This window comes from Mesoplodon densirostris, chromosome 5 (assembly GCF_025265405.1).
Source record: "Mesoplodon densirostris isolate mMesDen1 chromosome 5, mMesDen1 primary haplotype, whole genome shotgun sequence".
In the NCBI taxonomy this organism is placed as follows: Eukaryota; Metazoa; Chordata; class Mammalia; order Artiodactyla; family Ziphiidae; genus Mesoplodon; species Mesoplodon densirostris.
In genome coordinates this window covers 7,776,097-7,790,461 of record NC_082665.1, presented here as the reverse complement: position 1 = coordinate 7,790,461, position 14,365 = coordinate 7,776,097, and the positions used below count along the sequence as shown (strand labels likewise).

At 44.1% G+C, this 14,365-nt stretch overlaps 1 protein-coding gene across 1 annotated transcript in view; it reads right to left on the bottom strand.

The window, feature by feature from the left end:
- Positions 1-14,365, bottom strand: part of KCNJ6 (potassium inwardly rectifying channel subfamily J member 6) — a 129,018-nt gene that overhangs the window by 89,486 nt on the left and 25,167 nt on the right. Inside the window, exon 2 of the mRNA XM_060098769.1 lies at positions 355-1,275. Within this exon, the coding sequence (XP_059954752.1) occupies positions 355-1,275 (921 nt within the window). The remainder of the gene's footprint in view (positions 1-354; positions 1,276-14,365) is intronic.

Genomic DNA, 14,365 nt, shown 5'->3' with positions numbered 1-14,365 from the left:
ATAAATAACCTCAAGTATTTAATTTAAACAATGCTTTAAAACCATCTAAAAATTGCTTTAGAGAGAGATCAAATTTTAATTTAAGTAAATATTTGAAAATTTAAAATATATTAAGAGGTGTTCTAAAAAAATTGTTTATTAATTTATTTTCCCAAGGGTTTTTAAAAAGCTAATTTGTTAGACTTTGTGGTGGACATACTTAAGGTTATAGGCCACATACTACTTCATGAATAAAGAGGTGGCATCAATAGTGAGTGAGGTTCAGTTTTCCATATTTTGTCAACATAAGAATGTGAGGTTCAGTTTAAAATGAGCATCGATCCCAGAGATACCCCCGGATGGGGCACACCTTACCTGTAGCTTCCACCATGCCTTCTAGGATGACCACGATTTCCAGTTCCTCTTTGGGCAGCTGGGCTTTGGAGATCTCCCAGAAAGGACTCTGTTGGTTAATTTCGTGGCTAATAATGAGTGGTGATACCAGAAAGAGACGGTCATCGCCGGTGTAATACCCTACGTTGATATCCGTCTGGTTCAAGGGGATGAACTCCCCCTCTGAGGTCTGTTTGGATTTGATCAACTTAGCTCTGATGGAAGCCTCCACGATGTGGGAATTCCTCAGATCCCCTACGCGAAACATCAGGCACAGTTTCCCATCCCTCATGGAGATCACCGCATGGGTGGAAAAAACCAGGGTCTCTGCCCTCTTCTTGGGTTGCGATATTTTTACAAACATGCATCCCACCATGAATGCATTGACAATGGACCCCAAGACAGATTGGATTAAGAGGAGAATAATTCCCTCTGGGCACTTGTCTGTGATGACCCGGTAGCCATAACCAATGGTGGTTTCTGTCTCTATGGAGAATAAAAAAGCAGAGACAAACCCATTGAGGTTGGTGACGCAAGGAGTCCATGAAGGGTCCTCTATGTGGTCCATGTCTCCTCGGATGTATGCAATTAGCCACCAGATCATTCCAAAAAAGAGCCATGTCACTGTGTAAACCATGACAAAAATCAACAGGTTGAATCTCCACTTGAGGTCTACTAAGGTGGTGAAGATATCGGTCAGGTAGCGATAGGTCTCCCTCACGTTGCCATGGTGGACGTTGCACTTTCCATCTTTCCGCACGTACCTCTGGATTTTCCTTTTGGTCCGGTCTCGGCTGATGTGTCTTGGCAGGTCGTCCCTGGCCTGCTTAGGCAACTTTGGCTGGTGAATGGCCACAGGGCTCTCAACATCCTGGTCCATGGAGTCACCCTCCAGGACATTAGCTGGTGGTTTGGAAAAAAGAAAAGAAAAACTGAATGAAAAGCTGGCTCTTTGGAGGTCATGGAAATCCCACTGTGGATGGAATATGGTAGGAAACCATCATTTGACCATTTGTGTAGCTATTAGCAGCGTAGATGAAGCCTTTTTTGGAGGATGTCATCTGGATGGGTCGCCTTGGACTCCTGGGCTCTGTGATCTAGCTTGTGTAAGGACTTCATCACCCTTCTCACAGGGACAGAGCTTAACTGCTGTGAAATTGTCTCCCTGCCAGCAAGTTCTGAGAGTCAGCTTTTACAGTGGGATGTGTCCGCATTCTCTCTGAGATGCTGTGGTATGTGAGAGGCAGTGCACTCTGGATAAAGAAATGTCTAGATTCAGACAGTATTGGTTCTACCACTCAGCAACTGTGGGCTCCTGGTCATGCTACCAGTTATGGACCAAATTGCACCTCTACTCCACCCCCAAATATGTTGAAGCCCTAACCTCCAGTGTGACTGTATTTGGAGATGGGGCTTTGAGGACATAATTAAGGTTAAATGAGGTCATAAGGGTGGAGCCCTAATCCAAGAGGGTGAGACACCTGGGGTGTGCACACAGGGGAAAGGCCACGTGAGGACACAGTGAGAATACAGCTGTCTGTAAGCCAGGAAGAAAGGTCTTCCAAACCAACCGAGGTCACCAGAAACCAACCTTGCTGGCACCTTGATCTTAAACTTCCAGCCCCCAGAACTGTGAGAAAATAAATTGCTGTTGTTTAAGCCCCCCAGTCTGTAATATTCTGTTATGACAGCCTGAGTAGACCAATAGACTATTAAAATTCATCGACTGATCCTCAGTTTTCACATTTACAAAATGGTAATCCTGATAGCCAATTCATAGGGTTGTTATAAAGTTAAACAAAACCACGTGCATAATATGTGCCTGCATGGAACAGATATGTAATAATCATTCTTTTGTAATAAATTGTTCCTTTGCCACTCTCCTTATATTTAGGGGCAAGAATTTTGAGTGAACTCTTTAAGGTGTCAGCCAAATTTCAGTTTTAAAAAAATTCTGGTTTTTATTGGTAAATATGCATGCATTTTACCCTAATGGTTGATGCAATGCCAAGGTTAAGAAAAGTGTGGGGGAAATGTTCTTTCTCTTTCTATGTGTTTACACATTTCATTTGGTTTCTGCCTCAACACTTAACATCTGCAGTTTTGGCTTGTGGTTATTTTCTTTCTCATGGCCTTCATGATTAATGCATCAGTACAATCATTTGATGACGAAGCATTAGGAAAACTCTCCCGGAATCCAAGTGCAAAGGGACATTTGGAACTGATGCTGCTGTGAAATACATACAAACCACTGTATGAAATTACTTGTTCAGCCAATAATTTCAAAGCTTTCTGAAAGTTTTATAAGCAGTTTCTTCCCTCAGGCTTTTATTCTGTGTCATTTGACTTTGCCGTGCATTTTCTCCCTTTGGTTAAGGGAGAAACACAGTCTGTTGAGAAAAAACATTTATCTGAACAAGAAAACAGCTGGGGATGGGACTTGAGTGGTATCAACTTAACTTACGGATTAACCTTGCTCATGGTTGGATAGTTTCCTTAATTATCAATCCCAGAGATCCGGTTTTAGACTTCAGCACAAGGAAGAGGCAGCATTTGGTCTGCAAGCTTGATGTTTGGTTTGATAGCTTTGACTGTAGATCGCTACCCTCAGTAACTCTTCATTTGTAAATAAAGCCTTGCTTTTATTTCAAAGCAGATACCAGGACGGGAGTCGAAGGAAGCAGCTGAGATTGGGACAGGATGGAGGGGGTTGGGGGATCTGGATGGAGGTCATGGGCAACGTCCCTGCTCACTGCAGGCACCCCTGGCAAGGTGGGATGTTTGTGGCCCAGGGGGCCTCTTGACTGAGCTCTTGCTGCTAAGTTCGCCCTGAGAGGGAGTCTCTAAGTGTGACTTCACGTGGGCTGAATTCGGCTCAGGATCGGCCAGCGTGGAGCAGCCTTGTCTGCAGAGCTGCAGTGTGGTCTGGCTCTGGCCCAGATGAGGAGCTCGCTGCCTGTGCAGAGTCACCCTGGGTTCTTGTTTCCCCGGGGGTGGGAAGTGGAAGAGGGGGTTTTGTCTGAATAGCTGACTCCCAACACTTTTCTGCCATCTTCCATGCTTTAACATTTCATGGAGGCAACCTACACATACCCCAGCCCCCGGTGTGAAGCTGTCTTCTCCATTTTCTGGCTCAGTTGTAACCTTCCTGTCTGAAGGGTTAATGGAGGATTAGAGATAAGTGCTCTGGACAGTCCAGGGAGCCTGACAGTTGATCCTCCAAATCCATTTTTTCCCTTCTCCTAGCTCAGCACTGGACCACATTTCCCAGCCTCCTTTGCATTGAGGGGCGGCCACGTGCCGAGTCCCGGCCCATCAGGAGTGGGTGTGCCCTTCTGGGCCAAGGCATTAAATAGTGGGTGTGTCCCCTCCTATGCCCTTGCCCCTTCTACGAGGGATGATGGAGTCATGAGGTGGAGGGGCCTGGCTCCCCAGCTGGTGGCAGAGAGCTGCCATCCAACTAGAAACAAGAAAAAAAATTGTGTTTGAGCAGCTATGTATTTTGTGTCTGTTATCAAATTGAGCCTTCTGTCTAATTTTATGGGCAGCAGTATTGACATGGATAAGCAGACAGAAGAGTTCTCAGGGAGCTGGTGTGGGAAAGAGCAGGGAGAGAGGAAGAGAGTGAAGATGGGGTGTTTGGGTTTGGTGTTGTTGAAAAGAAACAGGCATCCAAAAATGGAGTCACTTGTGCTAAGCTCTACATCAGTCAATGGGGACTGAATACCTATCCAGGTTCAGTGCCTCCCAGGAATGTGACCTTTTACCAGTCAGTCTGGAATTTCCTGGCCACAGATGAGGTAGCCTACCACACAGACCCCTGCCTTCCCCCAAGGCAAGTGACCTTGATTGAAATAATCCTCCATTTTTTATGACTTCCTATCCCAACCCCTTTAGGCCTTTAAAAACCATCCATTTTGTACAGGGCCCCTCCTGTCTGTTTGCTAGATGGGATGCTGCCTGATTCATGAATTGTTGAATAAAGCCAACTCGATCTTCAAATGTACTCAGTTGAATTTTGTTTTTCTAACATTGTCTTTTGAGAAACAAAACATTGCCAGCCATATCAGTAAGCAGAGGATGCCAGAGTCATCAGCAATTGCAGCCATCCAATGGTCAGCTGGTGAGCCCTGAGGGAACTCAGGAAGGAAACAAAGAATATCTACCATCAAGCAGCCATCAGACTGTGGCCACTCCCCATGATGAGCCTTGAGGAGACTCTGGATGTGAAAACATGGGATATTGGCCCCGGATAGCTGAGGTGCATATCAAACGAATGATTTCAGTGAGCCTAGACTCTTGCATTTTCCTATGTGTAGGAAAGCACTACATTCCTTAGTTTGAGATACCTAGTTTTCTTTTCTTAACAGTAATCTTTTGCTCCCTCTACCCGCCCTTTGCTGTAAAACTCCTGTATATCCTAGCTCCCCCCAACCTCCTTAGAGCAGTTCTCTGAGGGTTACTTAGGATGCTGCCTCCCAGGCTTGAAGTCTTCAATGTATCTGCTGAATAAAACATAACTCTCAACTCTTAGGTGTGCATATACTTTTGTTTAGTCGACAGTAATGAACTAGCATATGGTTAATTGAATGTCTGTGTTTTGTGTGAGGGAAAAAATATCAATGCCTATGCTACTTAAGTGCCTTTTAAAAACAAACAAAAATGGAAGCAAACAAAGAAAGCTGAACATCCCAGGGAGTATGGTGGAAAGGTGGCTTTGGAGTCGGGAAGCACAAATCTGACTCCATATGGGATCTGTTTCTTTTACTTTAACCTTTGTATTCTGTTGCTTTTGCTACAAGTTAAGAATGCTGCCTAGAGCCCGAAATATACAGGATAGCCCGTTCTCAAGGCTCTGACCTTCAAAGGTGTAACACTTTTCCATTCATGAGATAAAACGTTGCAGAACAGAGGATGACAGTCTGTCTTCTTGGAGGTTTATAGGAACATCATGACTATTCACAGACCTACCGTGAATGGCTGCAATAACGAAGGATTCCAACACCAAGAAGTCTGCAACAACCAACTACACCTCCTCCCTTTTTAGTACAAAAGAAGCCTGAATTCTAACTTGGGTAGGATGTTCTTTGGGACACTAGTCCGTCATCTTCTCGGTCTGCTGGCTTTCTGAATAAAATCGTTATTCCTCGCCCCAACAGCTCATCTCTTGATTTATCGGCCTGTCGTGTGGCAAGCAGTACGAGCTTGGACTTGGTAACAGCCTCAGAGGCACCACTGCAGGTGAGGCAGTGGGTGCACGTGAGATGCATCCAAGGGAAGATGGGGAGGTGAGCTGGGTCTCCCCCTTTACAGTGGCTGCTGGGGAACAGGCAGAGTTGAGAAACCAAAACGGCCAATGAAATGTGAGAGTACCTGGAGAGTAGAGGCGACTGAAGTGGGAGTCTCAGGGGCAGAAGAGGTGAGGCGGGCGAGAAGAGGTGGGGTGCGGAGTGAGCAGAGGAAGGCAGCACAGCCTCCAGGTCTTGCCCAGAGCGGTGTCAGGGAGCCCTGGACTGGGGGGAGGGCCGTTCCAGGTCTGAGCTGTGAGCGTGCTTCAGCACCCGGGCAGGAATGCAAATGCACGCTCAGGGGATATACAGAGGGAAGGTTGATTCTCTAGCTCTTAACGTTTCTTTCTTTCTGTTTTCCTTTTCCCTTTTTTTTTTTAACATCGTAATTGGCGTATAATTACTTTACAATGGTGGGTTAGTTTCTGCTTTATAACAAAGTGAATGTTATACATATATATATGTTCCCCTATCTCTTCCCTCTTGCGTCTCCCTCTCTCCCACCCTCCCTATCCCACCCCTCTAGGTGGTCACAAAACACGGAGCTGATCTCCCTGTGCTCGGCGGCTGCTTCCCACTATCCATCGATTTTACATTTGGTAGTGTATATATGTCCATGCCACTCTCTCACTTTGTCACAGCTTACCCTTCCCCCTCCCCATATCCTCAAGTCCATTCTCTAGTAGGTCTGTGTCTTTATTCCTGTCTTACCCCTAGGTTCTTCATGACCTTTTTTTCCCCCCTTAAATTCCATATATATGTGTTAGCATACGGTATTTGTTTTTCTCTTTCTGACTTATTTCACTCTGTATGACAGACTCTAGGTCCATCCACCTCACTACTAATAACTCAATTTCATTTCTTTTTATGGCTGAGTAATATTCCATTGTATATATGTGCCACATCTTCTTTATCCATTCACCCAATGATGGACGCTTAGGTTGCTTCCATCCCCTGACTATTGTAAATAGAGCTGCAATGAACATTTTGGTACATGACTCTTTTTGAATTATGGTTTTCTCAGGGCATATGCCCAGTAGTGGGATTGCTGGGTTGTATGGTAGTTCTATTTGTAGTTTTTTAAGGAACCTCCATACTGTTCTCCATAGTGGCTGTATCAATTTACATTCCCACCATTCTTGGAATCCCAGGTGTGAATTTGGCCGGGTGGTGTGAATTGCATTTGCAAGAGCATTTGAGCTGCTCAGCGTGGGGAGCTGCAGCTGCGGGTGGGAAAGCAGACAAACCTCCCTGCATTCCTGCACAGCCCGGGACACAAACGACTTCACCCCCCACTCCTCGACCCCCACCGCCTCTCAGGATCTTGCCCCGGGCCCCCAGCCATGCGCATGCGCCTCAGAGTTGCGGTGAGACCCGCCACACTGGTCCTTCAGCATCGTGCACGTGGCTTGACCAGAGATAATGTAGAGGAACTCTCTGCTAACTGTGAAGTGCTGTACAGCGTGCAAAAGGACGGGAGGAATGGCGCCAAGGATCTTGATGATTTACTTAACCTGAGTTATTTTGGTTTAGAGTAAATGTGACTCTGTGTGAAAAAGCCACTCTCCCGCCCCCCTCCACCCCCATGTTCTTTTTCTTTCTATTAGAAAGATGACTAATTTACACAAAACTAGGTAAGGTGCAAAATAGCCTGGTGTTGAACTTTAACCTCAAAGAAATAACATGTGACTGGGTTACAAACTGGAAAGGACTTGATTCCAGAATTACCGGAAGCACCTCGAATTTTGGGGGCACTGCTTGTGGAGAGAAGGCTGCCGTAAATACATGCTCTCCTGATGGGAAATTCTACATTGCAAATTATATACGAATTCTATGGGGGAAACTTACGGTGTCTAAGAAAATGTCCAAAGAGCACTTCAAGAATGTTTAGGATCATGGGGGAAAAACCCAATGGAAAAACGAGATGGATCTCAAACGCACAGGAAAAATCAAAGATTGGAAGGAAATACACACAGGTGTTAATAGGGAACTTCTGAGAGGGGGGCCATGGGTGCTTTTCATTTTCCTCTTAAACATTCTGATTTTTCCAAATTTTCCAGAATGAGTTTATATTCCTTTTACCATCATAAAGAAAAAAAGATATTTTCTAACAAAACCTTGAGACTCTCCTGGCGTGTGATCAATGGAATTTAGCACATAGGATCTAAATAATTATCAAGTACTTGATCTGAAGGTGTTCCATCCCATATATCTGGTAACTTAGAAACTGAGACATTTGTTTCACATGACTCTAAGAAAATCATAAGTAACCCCCATGGGGTGCTTGTGGGCAGAGGAGTGGTGGGCGTATACAGAATGCCTGCAGGTCTGAGACCACTGGAGGCTCCCAGTGGAGTGTAGATTAGAGGCAAGGTTCTGCAAACTTTTTCTGCAAAGGGCCGATAGTAAACAGTTTAGACTTTGCACGCAACACATGTCTCTGTTGCATACTCTTTGTTTTTTTTGAAAGACTTTTTCCAATGCTTTAAAAATGTAAAATTATTCTTAGCTCATGGGCAGCACAGAAGGAAGCTGCAGGCTGGATCTGGCTCCCTGGGCTGTCACTTGCTGACCTCTGGGTTAGAGGCATGCTGGTAAGAAGAAATGGCTGGCTGCTGGATCAAGGGAGCAGCCATGAGGGTGAAGAGGCGGCAATGGATTGGGGGCTGAATAAGAAGCAAAACTAAAATAATTTGGAGATTAGAGACTGTGGAGGGGAGTGGGCAGGAGAATGGGGGATGGCAGGATGGTTGAGACCAGAAGGCAGAGGACGATGTGGTTTGGGCAGGTTTCATTTCAAGTGTCTGCTCTCTCCGACGGGCTGAAGCTTATCAGTGACCTGGACCGAGCTCTAGATTTGGAGGTTGTTAACACATATGCGTGGAAGTGTAACTATGGGCATGGGTGAGAGTTCTTTTGGAGGCTGTGGAGTGAGTAGAGGATATAGAAGACAGGATTCTGGAAAACAATTACAATATGAAGCCGGACGTAGAGAACCCAGAGCGAGTGCTGAGGAAGGAATGAGAGATGTGAGGAGAAAAGGGAGGGCAGGCAGGTAGCCAGGTGGCAGCCGGAACTGGAGTCTTAGGGGGGCAAAGGGGGCATTTGGCACACGCTGTAGGGACAACTGGAAGAAAAATGATGCATCCCTTCCCTCTTCCTTATATCAGAATAAATTCCAAGTGGATCAAAGATCTAAGTGCAAAAAAATAAAAACTACAGAAGGAGTGGAAGATTTGAGTGTTTTTATAGTTCTCCGAGTTGAGAAAGCCTTTCTAACCATGAGAGGAATCCAGAAACTATCTTGGAATGCTGGTATTTTTGTCAATATGAAAATTATAAAGGTTTGTAAAAAAAAAAAAGCAAGAAGACAAACCACAAAAAAATATTTTCACACGTCACATATATATTTCTGATTTACAAAAGCAATAAATACCCCCGTAGAAAAAAATGATCAAAGGAAATGAATATGGAGTTTATAAAAGAAGAAATACTCGGAGCTGAAAAGCATATGTTCCACCATGGCAAAGTAAAAGCAGCGCAAATATAATAACATTTTTTTACTCTAAAGTTAGTAACATTAAAAATAAACCATAAATACAGTATGTGGAGTGTATGTGTTGGGGGCAGTGGAATTGTGAACTTGCATGTGTTATCAGATGTGTAAACTGGCAAAGTCTTCCTGGAGGAGAGAGTGACAGTAACTCTCACAATTTAGAAATGATTAGATGCCTGGTATTAGCAATTCTGGATCTAGACATTTATTCTAAGAAAATAATTTTACAAACCTTTATCTATGGTAGGCAGGGGATATTGCAGCCTCATTTATAATAGTTAAAAATTAGAAATAACTTAAATGTCTATCCACAGAGCACTAGTTAAACATATTGTTGCAGCTATAATCAATGGAATACTGTGCAGTTATTAAATATGATTTCCCAATGTTTTGGGGTCTTCAACTCTTTGTGTAAAAATCACCTCTTAATGAGGACATTTACCTCCTCTTAAAAATCTCAATCACTTCCTTCAGATCCTCACATCTCTCTACCTTATGCTACTGTTTACTTTTTCTGTAGCACTTTTCACCTTCCAGCATGAAAGAGTTTATTTATTGAGTTAATTTCTTATTGTCTGTTAGCACTGTCAGAAAGGAAGTTCCTGGGCAGAGATCTCTCTGTGTTTTATCTACTGATGGATCTCAGGCTCTGGAAAAAGTGCCTGACACATAGCAAGCCCCAGCACCTATTTATTGAATGAATGAGTATGTGTTTATCAACCTGGCAGGTTGTCCATGCCATAGCGTTAAGTGAAAAAACAGAATAAAACATATAGTTTACTTTGCATATATTGCCTTTTTGCATTAGTGTGTGTGTGTAGAAGAATGTCCTCCAAAATGTTAATTGAGATCAATCTCTGAGTTGTAAGTTTGTGGGTGTTTTTGCTTTCTTTCAATTTTTTTATGTTTAAACTTTCCATTAATAGTTCTATCATCTAAAAAATCAGTAGGAAATATAAAGCTATTTCTGTTCTAAATAAACAAAACAAATTCTGCAGACAACTACTGAGCCATGTCCATTGGGCTTGGCAACTGGGATTTACTAGTGTAGTGGGTTGAACCTTGTCCCACCCCCCTAACTTATGTCCACCGGAACCTCATAATGTGACCTTATTTGGCAGTAGAGTCTTTGCAGATGTAGTTAAGGATCAAGATGAGATCATACCGGAGTAGGGTGTGCCCCCAATCCAGTTAAAACATCCTCATGTGACACAGAAAAGGACAGACAGAGACACAGAGAAGGCCATGTGATGGCAAAGGCAGGGAGTGGAGTGATGTGGTCACAAGGCAATGAACCCCTGGAACCCCTGGAAGCTGAGAAGCAAGGCAGGATTCTTCCCTAGAACTTTTGGAGGAAGAATGGTCCTGCTGACGCCTTAATTTCAGACTCTGACCTCCAGAACTGTGAGAGGACACACTTCTATTGTTTTAAGCCCCCCACTTTGTGGCAACTTGTTGTGACAGCCAAGGAAACTAATACAGTTGGTGACTTTGAACCCAGGGAGTTTTTAGCACATTTGCATCCTGAGAAGAAGCTGAAGCGGAGAGGCTGACCCAACAAGGAAGGGGGGAGTGTGGGAGTGAGGGGTCTGGTGGAATGGAAGTCAACACATAGTGCTGTCAAGAGCAAGGGTGGATGGGCGCATACAGAAAAAGGGATGAAGCTTCCTCCCGAGAGGTAAGTGTGGTATGAGGAGGAAAGGAGAAAGATGGGAAGGGAATATTGGCGACATCTGTCTCAGGCTCTGTGTCATGGAGGAGCTTCATATGGGCTCATTTTCCATTGTGAATTGCAAGAAATCTGTACGTCAGTAGACTCATTGAATTGAATCTGCATCTCACAATGCAAATAACTGAACTCTGCATAATCACAGATCAGCCAAAGCTTTCCCCATCCTTACTGGTCAAGAAAAGCACATGTAAACAGATACCTGTACACTCCTGTTCACAGCAGCATTAGTCACAATAGCCAAAAGGTGGAAGACATCTAAGTGTCCATCAACAGATGAATAGATAAGCAAAATGTGGTCTATACATACAATGAAACATTATTCAGCCTTAAAAAGGCTACAACATGGATGAACATTGTGGACATTATGCTAAGTGAAATAAAGTCACAAAAGGACAAATATTGTATGATTTCAGTTATATGAGGTCCCTTGAGTAGTCAAATCCTTAGAGACAGAAATTAGAATGGTGGTTACCAGGGGCTGGGGGAGGGGGGAATGGGGAGTTAGGGTTTAATAGGCATGGAGTTTCAGTTTGGGAAGATCATGAGCTCTGTAGATGGATGATGGTGTTGGTGGCACAACAATACGAATGTACTTAATGCCACAGAACTGTAGATTCTATAGAATGGTTGGAATGGTAAATTCTATGTTACGTGCATTTTACCACAATAAAAAAGTAAATTGTGTTAACAAAAAGAAAAGCATATCTATTTTCTAAACGAGAGGGAAAGATTAGCTTCTAAAATGCTTTCTTGTCTTACTTCAGGAAAAGGTTTACAAACAGCAATAATGAATTGCAGGTGATGATGCTCCAGACAGAGGACAGGGTGGGGTTTTCCTGTTATATTCATTCCAGCATTTTTCCATTGATGCTCCCATTGACGACTGGAACACATTTGAGAGAAAATTCAGAGCTGTAGTTACAAGTGGTGCTTAAAGCTCAAAGTCAGTAGTTTGCTTTTGGCTCCTTGCCCTGATACTTGTCATTTTGCATAAGTCCTTATCTGAAGAGTCTCCTTCCTTGGAGGTTGGTGGTGATGCCTGTCACTGATGTCTGATGTGTCGTAGGGAGGTGAAGTCGTTTTTATTTGTCCTGTACCTTGAGCTGTTGTAACTATGGGAGACCATTATAATAATCAGAAATTCTGACAGACTGGAATGTTTACAGTCATAGGTTTGTGCGTGTGGCAGAACAGCTACTACGTTCCACTGGGAATATGTGACAGAAACTAAAGGGCAAATGTTCCTATTAAAAATCTTAGCTTGGGGGCTCCACAACATGAACCTAAATTTAGAATGTCTAGTACCCACTGCCAGGTCAGAGGACTAACCCTGGCTGCTCTGCACGTGGATATGACTTTGTACAATGTGCAAGTTCAGTGCTCAAAGGAGGGAAGTGACAGGTCACTTTGGACAGATCAAAGGAGACCAACATTCAATACCATGATTTCTCTTCTCATTGGATTTCAAGAATCTGAACCTTGGATAGTGAGAACCAGTTAGAACCTCTCAGGACCACTGCATACAGTTGTGTAGGGTGTGTACTGCACAAGGGTGCCCAGAGGAGGGGAGCAAGATGACTGAGATCCAGTCAGTGCTTTGCGTGCCTAGCTAGCAGTTCTGGAGCTGTGGGCATCATTTATTTGTCCTCCTCCTTTTTAAATTTAAATTAAAATTTTTTTTATTGAAGTATAGTTGACGTATAATAGTCTATAAGTCACAGAGGTGCAATATAGTGATTCACATTTTTTAAAGGTTATACTCCAGTTATGATACAATATTGGCTATATTCCTTGTGTTGGACAATATATCCCTGTAACTTATACCTAATGGTTTGTACCTGTTAATCCTCTACCCCTATGTTGCCCCTCCCCGCCTCTCCTCTCCCCACTGGTAACCACTAGTTTGTTCTCTATGTCTGTGAATCTGCTTCTTTTCTGTTATATTCGCCAGTTTGTTGTATTTTTTAGTTTCCACATATAAGTGATACCATACAGCATTTGTAGTTCTCTGTCTGACTTATTTCACTTAATATAATGTCCCCCAAGTCCATCCATGTTGCTGCAAATGGCAAAATTTCATTCTCTTTTTATTACACAGGAAGAAAGTGAGGCCCCTGGAAGCCAACTGACTTGCCAGGAGGCAGAGGCAGAGTGAGCTCTGAGTCCATGGATTCCAGGCTAAGTTTTCCCACCTTCCCTGTTCTCTGAAGACAGGGCTGCCTCAGGGTTTCCCCTTCGTCAGAGACCTTGGACTTGGAGGTTTCCTTCTGGAGTGAGAATTCCTCCACTGATTCTCTCCTGATTAGTCCCGTGCATGGCTTAGCCTCAGCCAGACTTGAGGCACCTCTGTTGGGCTGCTCACCAGCTGGGGGACTTCGAGCTACAGGTTCTTTATTGTTAAACGGGTGAAATGCTGCCTTGCTGGGTTGATGGGAGAATGAAATGACATAATTGCATTGGGCAGTGTGGCCTGGGACAAGGCACTGGGCTTTGGCAGCAGGCAGGCCTGTCTGGGACACTGCTTTCCCATCTCCAATCCGTGTGCATTTGCTCAGGGCACTTCAGTCTCTGAGTGTCCATTTCCTCAGTTATAAAATGAGAATAATAAGACCTACTTTGCTGGGTTACTGTGAAAAAGAAGTAAATCACCTGGTCCGTAGCAGACATTGAACAAATGGTTACAAATTATGATAGTGTCTGGGTTGAAGAAGATACCCAATTTGTAGCTGTAATAATCACAAATTTTATAAGCTCAACACTGTCCTGGAAACTGTGAGAAATTCGGATGCAATCCAAGACACAGATGGGTAGACCCATCTGGAAGCGAAGAACCTGCTTGGTGATGCGAGACGTGCACACTGTCCCATATCAATGTGAGTTGCACTCTACACGGTGGATGAGAGATTAAGAATTTGCCAGCATGTCAGAGACAGGGGTAGGCAGTGGCTGGGCTAATTAGCAAAGGCATCTTGACGGAGGTGGGAAATGAAAGCCAACCTTTAATGAGCATATACTACGTGCCAAGTACTGGGTGGGGCACCATAGCCACCAGGAAATGTTGACCCACCTTGCAGGGGAGGCAATGAAGATCTGTCGGGTTGAGTGACCTGCTGAAGCTTATGCATCTAAAATTGGGCTGAAATAGGACTCTCCATCAGGTTGGCCTGATTCTGAAGCTCATATTCTTTCCCTTCGGCTACTGTGGAGAGATGTGAGGATGTGTGTGCATATGTGCATGCGTGTATGAGCAACGCGAGGGAAAGTGCGGCAGTGAGAAGGACCTTGCCTCACTTGGGTGCCCTTGGAGTGAATTACCCGGTAGAGTGGAAGAGACCGAAATCAAGCAGTGATGGATTTGCGGGGGTGTGTCGGGGGTAAGGGTCACTCTAGGGTGGGGAAGGTGGAGGAGAAGGGAAA